The 20,055-nt window shown below is 39.5% G+C and overlaps 1 protein-coding gene across 7 annotated transcripts in view; it reads right to left on the reverse strand.

The window, feature by feature from the left end:
• The window catches only part of LOC127935183 (engulfment and cell motility protein 1), an 82,157-nt gene that overhangs the window by 19,893 nt on the left and 42,209 nt on the right, over positions 1 to 20,055 (reverse strand). For all 7 annotated transcript variants that reach the window (XM_052532831.1, XM_052532826.1, XM_052532827.1 and 4 more), the window contains 5 exons: positions 19,881 to 19,931; positions 19,425 to 19,547; positions 19,034 to 19,162; positions 16,473 to 16,577; positions 14,431 to 14,539 (listed from right to left, as the gene is read on the reverse strand). In XM_052532831.1, the coding sequence (XP_052388791.1) occupies positions 14,431 to 14,539; positions 16,473 to 16,577; positions 19,034 to 19,162; positions 19,425 to 19,547; positions 19,881 to 19,931 (517 nt within the window). The remainder of the gene's footprint in view (positions 1 to 14,430; positions 14,540 to 16,472; positions 16,578 to 19,033; positions 19,163 to 19,424; positions 19,548 to 19,880; positions 19,932 to 20,055) is intronic.

Genomic DNA, 20,055 nt, shown 5'->3' on the forward strand with positions numbered 1-20,055 from the left:
ACTTATTTAAAATAAATTTAAAACAGTTAGAATAGAAAATGATTTTACATAAAATACAGTGAATATGTAGAATACAGTGCAATTGCTTTGGACATCGCACAGTGCTCATTCAATAAATGCACAGCTAAACAGATGAGTTTAGATTTAAATGTGACTAGTGTTTTAGCACATCTGATCTCTTCTGGAAGCTGATTCCAGCTGCGGGCGTCATAGTAACTAAAGGCGGACTCCCCTTGTTTTGTGTGAACCATTAGTATTTCCAACTGATTTCGATCCTAATGATCTGAGTGGTCTGTTAGGTTTATATTCAGTGAACATATCTGCAATATATTTCAGTCCTAGGTCATTGAGTGATTTATATATGATTTAAAGTACTTTAAAATCAATCCTAAATGTAACTGGAAGCCAGTGTAAGGATCTGAGGACTGGTGTGATATGCTCAGATTTTCTGGTTGTAGTCAGAATCCTGGCAGCAGCGTTCTGGATGAGCTGCAGCTGTCTAATGGTCTTTTTGGGAAGGTCGGTGAAGAGCCCATTACAAAAGTCCACCCTGCTGGTGATAAAGGCATGAACAAGTTTCTCCAAGTTTTGACTGGAAACAAAACAGAATCACACCAAGATTCCTGACTTGATTTTTAGTGACCCCTAGAGTCAAGGCATGCATTCACCTGGAAAACTTGGAGGGGTATATGGGATTGATGTTTTCACTTTTGTGTCAAATGTTCAGCTGCTTCTGGACCAGAGACATCATATTAGGCAACTTTAGGTATTTCTTTGACTTCCGCTAACAGCACAAATTAACAGAGTAAATGCATAATCTGCGTCAGAATGTTATGATTGGCCCAAAGTAGACGTCTTACATCAGCATGTTCTGAACTCGTATGTGCTCATACTGGTAATCTAGTTTACAATTGCATTCACACAGAGCGCATAACCAGTATTTTTTAAAAGATCCTGTTCACACATGATCTCTTAATGGTAATTTACTGGTAAATTACTAGAAAAGACTGTATATGTGTAAGGGGCTATAATCTTACTATAGATTTAATACTATGAAATCACATGATGTCATTGGCATTGAAATTCTGAGGACATTTCAGATCATTATCTAGTCTTGTGTAAACTCCATATAGCTAAAGCAGCAAATTCAACCTCTTGTTACAAATATTGTAGAAATACTTATACAACAAAGGTCTGCTTTATAAATAATCTTCCTGATTTGTCTCAATTCCTCAGTATATGCTATATCTCAGAAATATTGATGGTGTAACAGAAACTATTGACTCTCTCTTTTCTAGCTGTTGCTCCTTTACCCTTCAATAAGATTAAGGAAAACAGTCAGACTCCGTGGTATAACCGTGTCTAAAGAAAGAAGCCTGAAAAATGGAGTGCAACTGGAAGAAAACAGAACTAGAGATATTTTGTATTGCATGGAGGGAAAGTACTTCTACATACAGAAAACAAAATGACTTGCATTGTAGCCTGGAATTAAAACACACCATGCTGGCTTAGTCTGCCCAGAGGAGAACTTTGAATAAAATGGTCTGCTAAATGAATATATGTAAATAGATCTGGGTCTCATTTTACACTCAATAAATTCAACATTTCTATTTTTAAATTCATTGAAATGGTCCTTGGAGATTGCATATAGATGATTGTTGGCTGATTACCCTCATATGAATGATAAGCGAGAGACTTTCTCTTCATCTCGATTCAGAGAGCTCTGTATATATATATATATATATATATATATATATATATATATATAAACATCTTAAATCAGAATGGCTGCGTGGGAAATTAAAGTCTCGGAGAGTGCTATAAAAACTGAAGGTGCAATTATTGTGTTCATAAACAGCAGCAGTCAAGGTGAAAATTAAACTCAAGCTTTCACCCTGAAGCCCTGTGGTGACACGCACCTGTGTCTGTGTCAGCTACGCCGCATTATAACAAACATTACTCGAGTGAAATGGTTGTCTGAATGAGAACCACTGCTTGAGGTTCTTACTTAGGGGAATTGAAACTTCAGAGCACCATCAAAGCCCCTGCAGAGGGCCAGTAATTGCAGTAGATATTGAAACTTCACAGTATAATGAATGATGACTGAAGGGGCAATGGGCCTTTCATTGAGTGTGACGTCATCTGACCAGTCAATCTTAGACTCAATCCACCAGACCACCCAAGTCATAGGCCCTTGTCCTTTGAGATGGCTCCAACTGATTCATTTTAATAGTTTCCTTCTCCTTCAGAAGTCAGAGAAGTTCACGGGTGTGCTGAATGAGAGGGCAGCACTATCAGCTCCCGCCTGCTGAGCAATGAAATGTCAGTCTCACTTTGGCTCTCACCTAAGCCCTGAGCTCACAGGTTTGGACAGTATTAACAGTCTGACGCACTTCCATAACTCTAGCTGGCAGTCATGCTGAATGCAGAATCTCATTAAACCAGAATGTTCATATTGTAACTAAGGATCTTCAAAGCTGTCAACCTTTTACATTGCGAGTAAATAACTTGCATGTAAATAAATCTTCACCCTGGGCGACTACATTATGTCTAACATTAGCCACTGGCTAATAAATTCTTAGATATTATTTGCCTGTGTGTGTGTTAGAGGATTATTAGCATAGATAGATTTTCAATCACTGAACACGCAAATGGCAATCAATGCACAGGAATGTTTGTGCAGGTATTTTAGACCTCCTTTTATCCATTATGTCTACATTCATAGGTACGATTACATCATACACCTTAATTACATCATTTTAGTCAGTTTCTCTTGACTGACACATAACTGAGGAGGCAGAGATATTATGTGCATGCTGTGTGTATTACCACAGGTTTTATGCCCTCTGGCTAACAACCACAGCACAGTGCGTAGCTGCAGTGTAAATAGCATACAATTCAACATGTCAGTCTGTTAGTTGGGCAGGCAGAAGGATTATCAGAAATACGTTAAAAACCTGTTGCAATTCTTATGCAACAGATGAGATAAGGCAGTGGATGACCTTAAATCCATCAGCATAGTGATGTAAGACCTCTCATACTCCCTCTATGAGCCCGCCGTGAATCAGCATCATACCAGTATTAAATGCAGAACAAGCCGATTCCTCTCATGGCTTTTTTTTTTTTGCATAGAATTTTATGAAAACACATCCTTCAATACTTGTTTTCAGTGCATAGTAAGACTGCCAATCAATTGATTTTACAATTGATTTTAAGAAGTGGCTTTAGAAGTCAACATAGTGTTACTTTAATTTATCTGAATATTATCACAGCAATCCACACAGGTAGTGAAATGTTTTTAAGAGTCAACTTATTAACTCCAACAAACTGTTCATAACAATTCAACTTCATTCACTCATGGATTTTTTTATAGAGAAATTATGTATTGTAGTGTCCATCTGCTGATCCCTCAAGGCAAAAGACAAACTACAAAGTGCAGAAGTGAATCATCCATTGCAGGCCAGCAAAGATTACAAACCTTGTGGTTTGAACTATCTTTCAGGCACTGCTTTCGAAGACACATGCGTCCACTTCACACAAGTTGCACGAGTTACACTGAACAATGAGCAGCTTGAAGATTGAAAAATGGTTCATCTTTGAGACTCGTGATCTCACAACTTGAGCTAGGAAGTCTTATCTGCAAGAGTACAGGCTTTGCAAAGACTTGTCTGGGTGGTCTTTAAAGAAGACAAGCGGTCATCTCACATATACTGGGAATCTGATCTGTGAGAAGCTCATAGGACTGTAACACTGACAGATGCATTTGCCACACCTCCGTCTCTCCAAATCTGACATGATCATGTCATTTCATGATGATCTACCACAGATAATTATGGCAGACAAGAAGACAAACAGATGGATCTGAGAGGAGGAAAACAGCAAACTAAACAATCGAGTACAAGGCTGAAAGCCCCAAGGATGAAATTCAAACATCACACAGAGAACAATGAAACGTCAAGGCGAGAGAACAGCTGCAAGAGGTTATCTTCGAGGCAGGAACTGCGATGAAATGATTAATTTACAGTGATAGATGCCACCCTGGCTTCTCAATGCAGAAGGAACATGCGTCAAGACAGGGAGAATGATATAATCATTGCCACTGCCATGTGCAAAGTTCACCCTGTGACATCTCCAGAGGGAAATTAAGTTGAAAACCTGGAAAGCCATTTTACAACTGGTCTTAAAGGAGCAGTGCATCTTGCATTACAAGAAAAGTTTTGAAGAATGCACTTTTTTCCTATGTGATTACAATGGAATTGTACTACCTAAATAAAAATTTTTGATGAATCTTTTAAATCACCTTCAACCAAATGTTCTCAGACTGAGTGAGAGAAATTGACGGAGATCGTGAAGAAATACTACTTCAGGCAGGATTGCTGACATGATATAAACAACTGAAAATACATGGCAGATGAGACGGCTGCCAGTCTAATAACTAGTCCCATACGCAAACGTCTCTTCACAAACACTATCATAAACACACTTCAATCCACAAACTATAACACAGAAGTCAACAATAAAACACACACGTCAATCCACCAACTACCATAAATGTTTGTCAATCTATGAACTATCAAACATGCCATTGAATTTAATCACACATCATACAGTGTAATATAAGCACAGCAGATGTACTACTGGACCTGAACCTCTGTGTGTCAGTGTGTGTGTTTGAATGTGAGAGAGATGCTGACAGCAGCTGCATCTGTTCACTCATCTATTTTGCATGAGAAAACTTGACCACACCAATGGCACAGCTGTATCATCTTTTTAATCCATTTTTAATCCATTCATTCTATCCTGAAAAGACCTTCCAGCAGTGTGATTTTGTAGACTGCTCAGAAATGAACCATCCAATTGTCACCTCAGAGATAGGACAAATTTAAGCTTAATATATAATAATACATAAACCTGTATTAAAATGTATATCAAATCCCAATGATATTCTAATGGATTTGCATCAGATCAGGTAGGTATGTAAAAATCAAAGTTGTACTGATATGGTACTGATATGCATTTTAAGCCTGGCCTACAATAATGTTTATTATAGGCCAGGCTTAAAATGCAGCACACAATACAACAGAGCTTCTATGCCTCATCTATTCAAATAGTAGTCCTCAGCCTCAAAATGGTTCAAGACCCCCTTTTAACCTGCTATTTTCAACTTTATCTATCCTCAACTTAAACTAGACAAAATACTATGTGGAAGTGGTTCTTTTGAACCTCTTTGAGCTGCTAATGGAACTTTATAATCTGACTCAGCCACAGGGATCACTTCAAAGGGAGTGTAAATTTCCATTTAACTCAACTTGGCTCTCTAGCATCCATCGTCCTCTCCATGTAATTGCCCACACAGTGTGTATTTTTGTCAGCATTTGTGCATTGTGCCATGAGTGGTCTTATTACAGAGCGCAGCTGAAGTAAAACTGAGGTACTTCAATAGTACAGCCTGTCAATACCGACATCCATATCTACTAACTTCTGTACAGAGGAGTATAAGAGCCTCAGCAGTACTGAAGTATTGAAGCAGAAGATGTCCCTAGGAGAACATTTCCCACTAAACAAATACACTTCAGTGATTAACAAGACATGTGGGAGCTCCATTTCAATACTCAGAAAGGAGCACTTTTTACTCAGTTTTTTTCCACTGCATTTCAGTAGGGGCTAGAGCAAACAGAAGAGTGTTCTGGTTTCAACCACAGACTCGAAGTTGATCCCTCGGGCATAGTCTTGCATAGTTTTCATTGGTTAAGAGTACAGGTCGACCAATTTATCGGTTGGCCGATATATCGGGCCGATATTTGTCATTTTTTAATATATCAGCATTGGCCATTATCAGTGTTTAGTAGTGAAGATTTAAAGTCAGGCACGTCGGCGGGCAGCCCAATGTTATTGGTGCGGTGGAAAGTGCTGCTGGCGCATGTGAAGGTCCCCAAGCCAAAACCTTTGGAAGATTCAACTGAGTCCTGGGAGATAAACGTAGTCAGAGAATTTCACTTGGACAAATAGATTTCTCACCCAAATTAAAGGGGTTTTAGTCTGAATAAAATGCTAGTAGCAGGACTGTAAAATGAATAGATGTGATTATGATTATTTGATAAAATGAAGAGAGCGTGCCATACGTTTGACATCATTTTACTTTGTTGACTGTTTCCCTCCAAGAAGACCACTGAATGTGCCTCTTTAAATGGTTTTGTGGTGCTCGTTGTTTTCAAATGACTGTACATTATTAAAGAGTAAATAAACCCTAAACCAACTTTTTTTAGTTAATGATCTATAAGAAAGGGGCTTTATTAGTGCTGTTCATTGATTTGAGTAACTTTTTTGACATTTGAGTATAAAGTTTTTCAATTCTACAAAATATGGTGTAAAAATGTCTGAGTGCTGCCCACTTCAGGTTGAACGGTGGCTACTGCAGTTGATTTTTCCTATTGGATGTTTCTGTGGCAATTGACATAATCGGTGGCAGGTGACGTAAGCAGTTTCCAGCTACCACGCCTTTGGCAGTATAAAACCATCTTGTTCAGGTGAAAGTGGGGGAGAAAATGATCGCTCTGTTGCAAAGCTACTTGCGTCATTACAGTCACTCTCAGACAGCGTCTCAGACAGCAGCTGTCAATCAATCCGTCACTGCGGGTCTCAGGTTCACGCTGCACTCGCTCAGCCCCGCCCTAGGTTCTTCCCTCTATCTCCGCTGTGATCTGCCCACTTTTCAGCATTTTTCAAATATTGTTAGTGGGTGGAGTCAGGCTCTGACCAGGGGTTTAGTTACCCTTTTAAAAATAAAATGATCCCAAACGTAACTGTGGTGCTTGTGGCTGTGCTGCGCAGTCAGTGAACCACTTTTTTCATATCAAACAATTTATGCAAGTATTATGACCAGTACTTTTTTATTTGATCATGTTTGCAAAATGTTTGATTTTGAATTTTTGCATTCCACTAGGCCTATTTATTTTTTTTTTAAATCCAGTATTTACAATGCATTAGATCATGACAGTGCATGCATGCTTGCATACGAGGACGAGCGAGCGCGGGTTTGGCTAGATGTATTTGGAGATTATTGCTCACGTCTCGTTCTCCACATATCCAAATGTTTCCATACTCACAATGTATCTGAATGATAAACTATAATATTTTAATTTTTTTTAATGTAAACTAGGTTTGGTTGAATGTACTTTATTTTAATAATGAATAGACTGTGATGTAAGTTTGAAATTGGAATGCACTTTAGATGTTTTGTGTCATTTATACCAAACACAAATGTTGCTGGTTGCTAGTGTGTTTTCAAGCACTACTATTATTTATTTTTTATATATATTTTATTTTTTATTATTTTTCAGTTTAATTGATTTTTATTTATAAAATTGTATTTATTTAAATGTATATTTAAGTTTACATTTATGTTCCAACAAACTTTACAAATTCTGCTTGATAAATGCTCTAAAATTTTTATGTAAATATAGACTTTTGATCGTTTTGATAGTTTTGTTCATCGTCATGTTTCGGGGTGTGGAAATGACACCAATAAAAGACCTGTGTGTAAAACTCTCGGACATATTTTAAAGATTCTATGCCGTGAACTTTCACAAACATTTGAAAATCCAGGGTTTAGTTGATCCTGATAAGCGCTCGTTGTCACAGTTGTAAACACAGCGGCTTTCTTCTTTCATGAGGGGGTTTGGCGTCAAGGCATCTTTGTTTACAGGTGGAACATTAAAGAACGCGACATACACGTCTCGCGGAAATCCTGTAGAATTCAACCAATCCAATGGAGACTTCAACACTCCTGAAATGTTTCCACTTTTGTGTCCCATATGCATCAGACATTTAGCCAACGGTCTGTGGGCGTGACATCTGAGGCTAAGACTACCTCAGGCATTACACAGGCTTGCCCAGGCATGGTGCCATGTTCCCATCTTAAAAGTGTGCCATATCTCAGTAGGAAACTCATGATGGAGCAGCAGGGATGTCAAAAACATCATCCAAGAGGTGTGAGATGATGTGGACAGTTACAGACAAGCCTATTCCTAATGCTGTTAACCTACTGTATTGTCTGCATGGAGCTGAGGATCACTAATGCACATGGGTTAATTCAGCATGGATTAAAGATGCATTAAATTGATAAATTGTGACAGTAAAGACATTTATGATGTTACAAAAGATTAAGTTTTCAAATAAATGTGTTGATATTCACCATAAAATCCTAAAAAAAAAAGAATCATGGATTTAATAAAAATATTAAGCAGCACAACGGTTTTTAACATAAGAAATATTTCTTGAGCAACAAATTAGCATGTTATGTTTAAATGTTAAACTTTGCACTACAGGAATGAATACAAGTTTACATAATATTAAAAAAGGAAAGTTATTTTAAATAGTATTTTGTTTTTACTGTAATTTTTCTCAAACAAATGCAGCCTCAGAGAGCAAAAGTCACTTTAAGGAACATTTAAACTCAATTGTCACTTTGGATAAAAGCGTCTGCAAAATGACTAAATGTAAAGAAAAATCTCATCAACCTACCTTAACCAACTTTTAAACAATAGTGTAAATAAATCAGTTAAAAAGCATTATTAGTGCTCACATACTTAGCTTTTGGAGCTTGTTTTTAGGGCATTTGCTTAACAACATGTTAAAATTTTCCCTGCAATGTGTTATAGGAACATTCACCAGGCATTTTTGGTATGTTTAGGATTTAGATCTGATTTGGGTTCTTTGCAAGATGTTTATTCACAAAGACGATGAATGCACAAATTTTAAGATTGTAATGCTTTATATTTATATTTTTACAGACACCTATTTGTTTGTGCACATGTGCTCTCCATGATAATTTCAACTCTGTAACTGGCCAAAAATACTGTATACTGAGCCATCATTAAGATGTAAGTTCAGTCATAAGGTGGAAACGCACCACTCCTTTATCCCGGTAAGTGCAATAACACCATAAACTCATAAGCAAGGACATTTCTGCCGATAGCCATTTTGATTCTCCTCATAAATATTAGATATGCCTTTTTAAAAACTGAAATAGGAAGCCACTGCATGGTGCCTGACCCCCACAAATTCCATTAAAGCTTTTGTAGGGAAAAACATGGACTGCTATAAAACTTTCAGCACTTCTCTGAGAAGAGGTGAAGCAGGGACACCTGGATTCCTGATAAATAATTCACGACTACTGACGGAAGTAGCAGTCGAACAGAAACACTTGTGCCACTGCTAGATAAAAACACATTTAAATGTGAGGTGGGATATTCCATTAAAAATCTATTAACAGTAGTGTCAAATTGACAGGGTTTTGAAAGATAGTTCAGCCAGAATTGTTTGCCTGCAACAGTGTACCTTATCAGCATTATTAAAGGGAAGTGATGGCCAAAAATCTAAAACAAGTGTAGAGAAACTCTAATTAACATAAAATGAGCAATCATCTGCAACAGTGATGTGGTCACAGTTGTGACAGGGCTCTTCCTGGATTGGTGAGCCCACAAGATGGTATACACACAGTCTGAGAGATCTCCATGAATGAAGAGTATGGTGTTTAGTGTGGCATACCAGTTAAATGCACCCCTTTAAGGTTCACAAACATTAAAGCAAGCCATTTGACACCCTTCACATCCACGTCAACTCAAATATAGAATGTACGCACACTAACTCCGAAAGTGCACTATAAATCATTTTAACAAAAATATCTGCCAAATGGCAAAAAGGCTTTAATACGCACAATTTACTTTTTAATGAGAAATTACTTGGAGCTTCCGCAGCAAGTTCATTTAATTAAGAGTCTGATAGCAGGATGGTAGTGCAATCTCCACTGAGAATATATTCGCCGTTCAATAACACCCAAAAGCTGTCAGTGAGCTTGTGCGAATAACCTCTCCTCTGCTAACTTGAATCATAATACCAAATGGAGTTTTTAAACAATAAAATGCTTTGCTGGCTGCTCATTGCTCTCACGATATTGTGCTTAATAAATGTGATGAATCACTCCAACTGTGCCACATTAAATGGTGCGTGACTGAATATAGCAACGGATTTATAGTTCTTTGTGATTCCTCAGCCCTCCGGAGTAAAATAGGAGAATTTTAGACCAGCCCACCTGATGTAGAGATTATGGATGTGGAGGCTAAATAGTACATGACTAGAAGATTAATTTATTTATACTGAGTAGTTTAGTAATGCACTGGACATTAATAATACCATGCAGCTTGAACGATAAAATGGATAAAAATGGACAAAAACAAAAAAACAACCCCAACAGTCTAACATGTATGGACCAATCTAAGGTACAAATGCCAGGTGCATAAACAGCCACTATGTTATGTATTTGTCTTAAGAACTAGTTACAACTAGCAATACCAACTAGCAGTTAGGCAAGGGGTAATCAGTCTTACATTTCAGATTCAAATAAGACCAATCTACCTTTTTGTTACTGACTTTAAAAAGTTATGACCAGTAATGAAGAATCTTTTTTTTTTTTATCGTAAAGTAGAGCTGTAATCGGGCCTTAAAAGTTAGGCCCGACAGGACCCGAGCCCGACAGGTTTCGGCCCGAGCCCGACAAGTGCATTTTGATTGACAGCTATTTTAAAGCCTGAACCCGTTTACAGCCCGACATTATTCAAATGTGCGCACGCACACAGCTCTTTTGCCTTTTGCCAACAATGAGCAATTTATTCATGTTTTAACATAATTTACTCATAACTAACGTAGACTAGACCACCTGGAAGTTGGAATAAAGAAATAAAATAAGTTCTCTGTGACATCGTAACATCTCAGCATTCTAGACATAAGCTCATTTAACCTATAAATAGACCAACGCACCAATAAAAACGAGTCATTTAAAAAAAATTAAATTAAGATAAATTTTAAATTAAGATGGGTATTTGGCAATAACGAAATTAAGATAAAGGCTCCGCCGGATTTGCTTTATTTAATAAAAGAATAATGCCAACATTAGCGTAAACACTCTGTCAACATTATGCATTTAAGACTCAATGAATATTTAGTTATCATTTGAAAAACCTTTACTCACAGAGATTAGGCTAGGTCTACATGTTTATGTGGAGGAAAATGATTGAATCCACTGTAGATGTCTTCAGCGCGTTCCTGCGCTCACTGATGGTGCGTCATTATGCACTCATTATTCTCATTATAAGCATGGTCAAAACTTTTCCACACCTAAGAGTTTGCTTTAGTTGCTGGTGCAACCAAAACGTAATCACCAGAGGCAAGCCTCCGTTACACCTGCTCAGCATTCATTTTCGCATCTTTCTCGCGCTAATTGAAACACATGACATGACCGCTCGTTCACCTCGCAAATCGGAGCGCAAACCCGTCCCGTCGGGTTCGGGCAAAGATCTTCAGCTCTATCGGAAAGGGCTCTTTGACAGTGCTGTCACCTAGATAGTACACCTATTCACCTGACGGGAACCTCCCATGGAGTGCCGTCAAAAAGAGAAATCAGGCCCAGGAACCATACCTGGCCCGGCCAGAATGGGGCTACTAACAGCAGCCAGACTCTGTCCCGGCGCACTCTCTCCAGAACTCCCGGCAGCAGAGCAATCGGGGAAAAAATTTACAGATGAAGCCTCGGTCAACGTCTGTACCACAGCGTCCAACCCCAGTGGAGCTGGATGAGTTAGAGGAAGCCAGAGGGGACAGTGCGATGTCTCCCAAGTCACAAACAGATCCACTTGAGTCTGGCCAACATCTCCAATTCTGCTTCATCACCTTGGTATGAAGCCGCCATTCCCCGGGCCTCGGCCCCTGCCTCAACAGGATATCTGCTCCCATATTAAGATGCCCAGAAATGTGGACAACTCTCAGCAAGAGAAGTTCGCCCTGGGACCACACAAGGAACTGGTACACTAGTTTGTATAAACGGCGTGAGCACAGAACTCCTTGGTGGTTGATGTAAGAGACCACTGCTGTGTTGTCGGTGTGCAGCAACACATGGTGACCTCTTAGGTCTGGGAGAAAGTAATGTAGTGCTCAAAGCACAGCCAGCATCCTCGGGCAGATGAAATGCCATGTAGGATGGCGGCCACTCCACAGACCGCGGGCAGGTTGGCCACTCATGACCGCACCCCAGCCTGTGAGGGATGCGTCCGTCGCTAGCATTACTCGGTGACAAGGAGCTCCCAGCACCGGGCCTTGAGACAAGAATCAAGGTTTTCTCCACACGTCTAAGGCATGTAGGCACCACCACATGACCTTTAGCATGCAAAGTGGGTTTCCCCTTGGGGAAGCAGGCCAATAGCATTCACATTGGACGCAGCTGTCATCAGACCCAGCAATCTCCAAGACCGCTTGACAGTGAGTGACCGGCCTTCTCTCACTCTCGCGACTGCAGTGAGGATGGACTCTTCCCCAGAGGGGCCTGCCCTGTGAGGTCCTGAGCCACAGATCATCTCTTGTAGCTGAAGTCTACTAAAATGATGGTCCTCAGACCCACGTCGTCTGCTAGGAAGACTAAACCAGAGCCTGCTCAGGGCAGGTCCCCATGAAGCACACTTGGCAGGCGCTCCCACACCGCCATGTGACCTCCTCAGGGAAGCAGTCTCGTGAGACTGGCCTCTGGTGCGCCTAGAGCCACTAGCTCGGTGCCCTGAAGCGGTGGACCGGCAGGGGACGACCGTACTAGCTGCTCTAGAGACCTTCGTAGAGGTAGCGAGCCTATTAGCGGTAACTGAGAGAAGCGTTCAACGGAGATCGCTGCGCCCCTGGAACACCGGCAGGGTTGGCAGAACGATCTCCTGAGGGCACTGAGGAGAGACGGGCACTGTGTAATGGGGTGTACACCGCTCTTGCCCAGAGGGAGCTGGCCTTCAAAACGTCCTAGGCCTTAGGCGTTAGAAAGTTATGACGAAGGCTATCCAGCAAAAACGACGGTCCGCAGAACTACTTTCCAATCAAAGCCTTTGGCCTGGGAGCGCCACTCTGATTCTAGCATCTGCGGAGTACAAAAGTGACACCCCCGGCACGAGGGGTGGAACACTGTTGGGACTCCTCCGCCCAGCAGGCCCTGACCGCCTCAACCTCCTCAGAGGAAGAGAGGTGAACACGTGTTCTCACACAAGAAATTACATCCCAAGAGCCCCTGTACATCTAACTTCACATAGTCAGATAAATATGTAATTTTATTCCTCAGAATTAAATGTAGTCAACAACCAGACGAGTCAACACGGTCTGGTGTAGAAAAACTCACATAAAAACAAAACAATGTAATACACGCTCCGCCTCGGCGAAAGCAGGGCTGGCACTGCGAGAAACACCAGTGAAGGCTCCCTCCTCAAAGAGAGCCTTCTAAGAGTGAAGCCAAATGCTCGCATCGCAGCCGTCAACTCCCTCGAGAGCTGACACTGCGCGCTTCACTCTCAAGCAGACAACACACGAGCTGCGTGTGTCCCTACCCTTTTTTTTTTTTTGCTGGCAGGGAAAAAACACAGCCTGAACGCTGCTAGCTCTCGCCCAAAAATTATCTTGATTGAAGCTTTGACAATGGAGTTGGAGGACGACACAAAATAAGACTCACAAACAGATAGAGACTGGCACACACACAGATCGCTTGCTGAAAACAGAAGGCTGGCTACCGGCTTCGCCGCTCATGCTTTTATGCTTCCTGGTCTCTGACGTCACCCGCGTATGACATCTCGCCCATCCATTGGGCTGATTACACATGTTATTCCCCCAAATGTTCTCGACGGAGCTCGAGTTCCTGAAGAGAAACTCATTGATGTCTACTGTGAGAGTCAACATATTAATTATTCCAAGATGACGAATGCATTGACCTGTCTAGAGCTGTCAGATATGGCATCTACGTGCACATATCTATGAAAACCACCTACAACATAGGTCTGCAATTTTTGCTTCATAAAGGAAATCTAGCTATAAATGTTTCTACTGTAACTCAAATGGTCATCCATGAGTCATTGTGCTTTCACAGTCACACATAACACCTCACAGTGCCGCCTGTCGAGATTTATCCCACACCTCTCTGTCCTGCTCACCTCCATATATCATCTCTGTCTCTCTCTGCCGCTTTCCATTAGTCTTTCCCCTATGTGCAAGGTCGAAACAACCTAACAAAGCATCCTGCCTTGAATTTGAGTCAGACTAGTCTCAATCCTTATGCATTAACTCAAGTCAGATAACGTCGGTTGTTGCAGCCTCAACTTGAGACATAAAAGCAAGTCGTAAAAGCTCAGACAATGCAGAGGTGGAAGAGGGCAAACATTAGGCACTTTACTTCATTAATTTATGAACTCCTCTACAATTATAAAGTCTAATGTTGCCTTTTATCTCCACTGCTGGCAACTGTTCACTCTCAACATGTGTGGAAGAAAGACAAGCACGATTCTTGCAATAACGAAACTCAATGGAGACATCCATTAAATAAAAGATGATGTTTTAAATTAAAATGATGACACTTACGAAGTTCTCCCACTCTGAGAATTTCACACAGCATCTTCGTCAGTTCGATACTACTGCGCCCAAATGGACATTCATGTTTATCCTCACGACTGCTGTTCTCCAGTACAATCTGTAATATACAGACAGAATTAAATGTGTTAACTAAATCTGTACATTTAATAGAATTAAATCTATTTAAGCAAAATGATTTCAGAGAAAAAAAACGACTTAAATTGTGTGTGTAACCAAGTAACTACATTAATTTCCCTTATTTAAAAAAAAATTAAAAGTGTATTTTTTTAACTGTGCCACCCAAGAAATAAACTTGGATTTTTCTACTTAACGACAGAAAAAAGTTAATAACCACACTCTAATTTTACTAATTTTATTAATTTTTTTATTCACTCCCATTCAAGTTAACAGAAGGTGATCCAAAACCATTTAACCCATGGAAAATTCCCATTCATAGCTTAATTTGCTAAATTTGCAACCCCAGGTACTTGCAATCTTGTAACTCATTTTTTCATAGTTATTCAAAATAACCAGCATGTAACCAGAGCTGTGCTGAATTCTGTATCCCACAATGCAATGTGCTCAACCTGATCTTACATTTTTCATACTGTTTATGACTAAAAAATGTTTTCTTAAATCTTCAGTTAACAGCATGTTAAATTTGGCTGCTCTCCTAATTTTGAGTCAGTTTTGCGTGGATTTCATTATGGCATGTTGGTCAGAGTCATCTCTGATGGTCTTGAGTCAGAGCCCTTTTCAGTTATTGTTGGTCTCAAATAAGGGTGTGTACTGCCAAAAGTCACAACATCATCAGAGTCTGAACTCCAGTATGCGGATGATGCTGCTTTGGTCAGCCACTTACTAAATGCGATTGGCATGCCGCAAAACCTCAATATCCTTGGCCCTACATATTGCCACGCAGGGCTAATTGTTAATACCAAGGAAACAGAGGTCTTGTCAAGTCTCTCTTCCAAGTCGGCTGTGCCCTCTCAGCCTTTATTTGTTCTCGGCTATAAAATCAATGAAGCTGAACAATTTACGTATCTGGGCAGTATTCTCACTTCTAGCTATGATCTATCTTACAAATCCCAGTGTACGAATCAATCTGCCTGTCTGCTCTTTGTATGACTGTGAAACCTGGACCCCCCATCACCACCATATCAAAGCATATCCATATCCATATCACAGACAGATGATATCTTATATAGTTATCTTTATAGTTATCATTTAAGACCAATAGCAATGTATCATCCACGTCGGATTCGTTGCACTTCCGAGACAACGCGAATATCTTAATTTAAGCTACATTTGTAAATCTTTTCACTCCTTCTTTCATAGTTATTCTATTTTTTTTTATGGTTCATCTATCTATCTATCTATCTATCTATATGTTGTCTACAGTACACAACAAATATTTTGAAGAATGTTAGTTTGGACCCCATTGACTTCAATTGATACAGACAAAACATTCTTCAAAACATCTTTTGAGTTTGGCAGAAGAAACAAAGGGACTGTAATGACAGGTTTGGAATGACATAAGGGTGAGTAAACAGTTTTCATTTTTTAGAGGAACAATCACTTTAATTTGATGTTTATTTACTATTCATTGCGAGAAATAACGTAATAATTTAACACAGAACAGGTTGGTAAGCTGCATTTCAGGTTAGAAGGGGTTGTTGTCCTGGACCCTGTGCTGAAGAGGCACAAAAAAAGTGTTTTTTAAGCAATAACAGCAGTGAAACCAGACTCAAAATCAGATCTACCATTAAGGTTCACTCTGCTCTAGCACCCTCACATAAACTGTAAAAAATATTCAATCTATAACATGCATTGGCAAAACAGATGAGGGGGAATTTCATTTAATGTCATCTTTAATACAGCCCATCTTAACTTCACTTTCACTTCACTTCACTTTTAATATCAAAGCAGGTGAGGTAACACTTGGTTGTTCTCTTGGAGTTGTTAATTGAGCACATGAATATAAATAAAAGAGATTATAAATAAAATAAATTTTCTCATTTCCACACCTACGTAATGTGAGCATGTCTTACCCTGATATAAGCGTCCTGATGGTGCCTGGCGAAATACAGCATGTTATCCAGAGCCAGCATCCCAGGAGGAATCTGAGTAAAGTCCACCGCAGGATTTACGTGATTCTACACAAACACACAATAACACAAAAAGCGACTCCATCATAATCAGAGCAAAAGTCTCGTATTGCATTCTGAGTAGCTGAGTAGAATTAAGACAATTGTTAAATTGGTTCTACTGTACAAACTGCCAAAAGAGTCTGTGAATTCAGAAACAGGCCTGCATATCCCCGGTGGATGACAAAGATCCAGCAAGCTTTCTGAAAATGCTTGGACTGTGATATTGGCTCTCTCTACTCGACCGTCTGCTTCAAACTAATCTGTGCTTTTCAGAAAATGTGAGATGGTTGCCTCTTAGGATGAGGGCTCTGTGGCTGTTTGACTGGATTTAGAGTTGCCAGCTACACTGTGTTGGACCCAGGTGAAAACATGGTTTATTATGAGACAAAGAAACAAAGAGAGAGAAACAGAGTCAGAGGATATGTTTGGAAGGGCATACTAACATTGTACGTTTGCAGTTTGGAATACATTTACTATGCAGATGATGCCAGTTTTTGCATGCATGAAGCAAAATGACCAGCGTGTAACCAGAGCTGTGCTGAATTCTGTATCCCACAATGCAATGTTCTCAACTTGACCTTTTAATTTTTTATACTGTGATGAATGGACCACAACTAATACCCATGTTTTTTGTGAACCTCTTCTTAAATCTTCAGGGTGCTTTCACACTTGGTTCTCTTGCCTGATCCGAGCCAGAGTTTGATTGCTCCCCCCTCCCCCTGCCCCCGCTGGACTGCGTTCACATTATTTTATATGTGTCCAATCCATGGTTCGCTTGTGTCATCAAGCCAGCAGCGGTTTACCCCGTGGCTTGCTAACGACAGCACAGGAGAAGGCGGCAAATCCATAACATTACTCTCTGCACTTTTATGTATTTACGTTTTTGAACTGTTCGTTTTTTCCGTACAAAGTTTCGACACATAACGGCACTTGCGTCTGTCTTACGAACACATATCTAATAATGTAGTAATATGCATGCTATTAAGCAGCTAATAGGTGTTACCTATTCTAAAGTGTTACCACATTACATGGAACATTCTGTAGTACACAATATATAAGCAATAGTTCAGAGTATGCAAAACACTAATATTCCATTCTGAACACCTCCAGAGTCCACTGGTAGAGCACAGTACTTAAAAACACGTCTGTGGTGAGGGCACTGGAGACCAATTTCACATCCATCAATGTGACAATGCCCTGAGAGAGTTGGAATGCAGCCCTCATTAGCAACACTGCTGTCTTAACACATTCTGCAAAGCTCCCTAACAGCAAATCACAGGGACAAACAAACTCCACACTTCTCCTAGAATGCCTAAAATGCTGTCTTGACCCTCAGAGCTACCTGTCATTTGACATTGGTAGCATGGGAAAACGTGTGTGTGTAATCTGAGGAGGTGTTAACACCGCAGGAGGAATTTCGAGAAGGTCTTATCTTCAGACAGCACACGGCACTGTGAAAAAGGTCATTAGTGAACCTCGGAAGCTCACAGGGGTTTTCGGAACACAAGACAACTGCAGTCTTGTCCCCTTCAGGCTACTGACTGCACTATGCTCCTGCACACAGGCCTTTCCTGCCTCTTCACACCTGCCTCGGCCTCTACTTCCTCTTTCCTGCTGCTTTCATATTCTCAAGCTCTACTAATGTAAAGCAGGCTCTTTTACAAATTCATTCATTTGTTTATTATATAAATGTATACATTAAATTAATGTTTTAATACAAATATGTATTTTTTTCAAATATATTTACATAAAATATAAAATATTTTTTATACTTTCCAGCCTTTTGATAATATTTGAAATACAGTGTGGTGCTAAAGACCACTAGTGAAAAGGTTTCTATTTTTATTTTATTTTTCTTTATTTTTTTGTGAAAAAATTTATATTTCTTACTTATTATATTATTATTTTATTACTTATTATTATATTTTATTTATTATATTATCAGCATTACAGTTTGAGTGAAAAGTTATACAGAAAACTAGCAAAAACAATAAAAATAATACAAATAATTTTTTTTTTTTTTACAAAAATACAAAATCAAACAGCATATATATTTAATTCATATTGCCCAATGCTTGATGTCACTGCTTGAAACCTGAATGACAATTTCACATAAAAATAAAAAATAAAAATTGTGCAAAAATATGACAGATTGACTGGCGGCATCTCTGCCATCTGGGCATGTCTGAGGAGGTGACCTGATCTGATGTGCAATGGAGAGTGTGTCGGATATTGTGTTAAAGTGAAATGTGTCAAACAAATTTGATCAAAGAGCTATGAATGTTCTGAACTCAACCGAGCTTCAAGGGATTCAGACAATGCTTTGAACTACACAATGATAGTGACATCATTTGGGGACAAACTGCTTTAGCTAAATAAATAAATGCTTCATAAACATATAAAAAAAAATTGTTCCAAACAATTTACAGCTAACGAAAAGTATTACAATGTCTTCAACTTACAATGAAGCCCAGCTTTTTGTAGTCTCTGGTGTACATGGACTTGCGCTTCTCAATGCTGCCGCTGTTGTTGGACTCACACTCAACGTCAAAAGCGATCCTGCGCAGCTCGAAGATGATGTCCCTCTGAGCCTGTACAAACACAAGTATGAAGCCTTATTACACACTTAATCACAAGATTCTGCCATCAAATATAATTACTTAATGGCTACTAAACAAAAGCCCATTCTCCCAAGCAACTCATTTTCTACATAGCTACATGTTCCTCATATCACACTCTCTCTGTCAAAATAATAAAATAATTAAACCAAAACAAATATTTAAAGCAACTGTACAATAAGCAGAACTGAACTTTATCATTGAACAGTTATTACAATAATAGACAGAGGTTCACCTGGTCTTGAGGATCCATCTTTGTCATCATGCGGTCCTCCAAAAGGTTAAAGGTCAAAACTTGTAGCACATATAACTGGTGGGCCATTTCATCATTTATGGGTTTGTTACTCCTGATCACATTCTGGCAAACAATCGAGAAAGACCATTTTAGACAGATGGAGAATATTGCACTGCTGTAGTGATACAGTATTAACTAAAACACCACTTTTGTTTTATATTCAGACCTGTGAAGTACTTTGATCTGCACTTTATCTGTAAAAGAAGCTATGCAAATAATAGTAATAACACTACTACTACTACTACTACTACTAACTAGTTTCCCAGGCCTTGAAGAAAATGATATTTTCTGCATCAATTACAGTAAAGCAATGACAGAGAGAGCTGTTTATGTTCAGACTCGCAACCTGTCCGTACTACTCATACTATTTTGGTAATATGCATACTGTGCACTTACACTGAGGATGATTGAGCGCAGCTGCTTCTGTGCTAGAATGTGAGCCATCTCCTACAATCAAACAAAACATTGAGTCACCTTGGTTCTCACACACTCATACACACACACACACACACACACACACACACACACACACACACACACACACGTTCAATAACCTTTTCAAAAGGTGTAG

The sequence above is a fragment of the Carassius gibelio genome, chromosome A19 (assembly GCF_023724105.1).
Source record: "Carassius gibelio isolate Cgi1373 ecotype wild population from Czech Republic chromosome A19, carGib1.2-hapl.c, whole genome shotgun sequence".
Lineage (NCBI taxonomy): Eukaryota > Metazoa > Chordata > Actinopteri > Cypriniformes > Cyprinidae > Carassius > Carassius gibelio.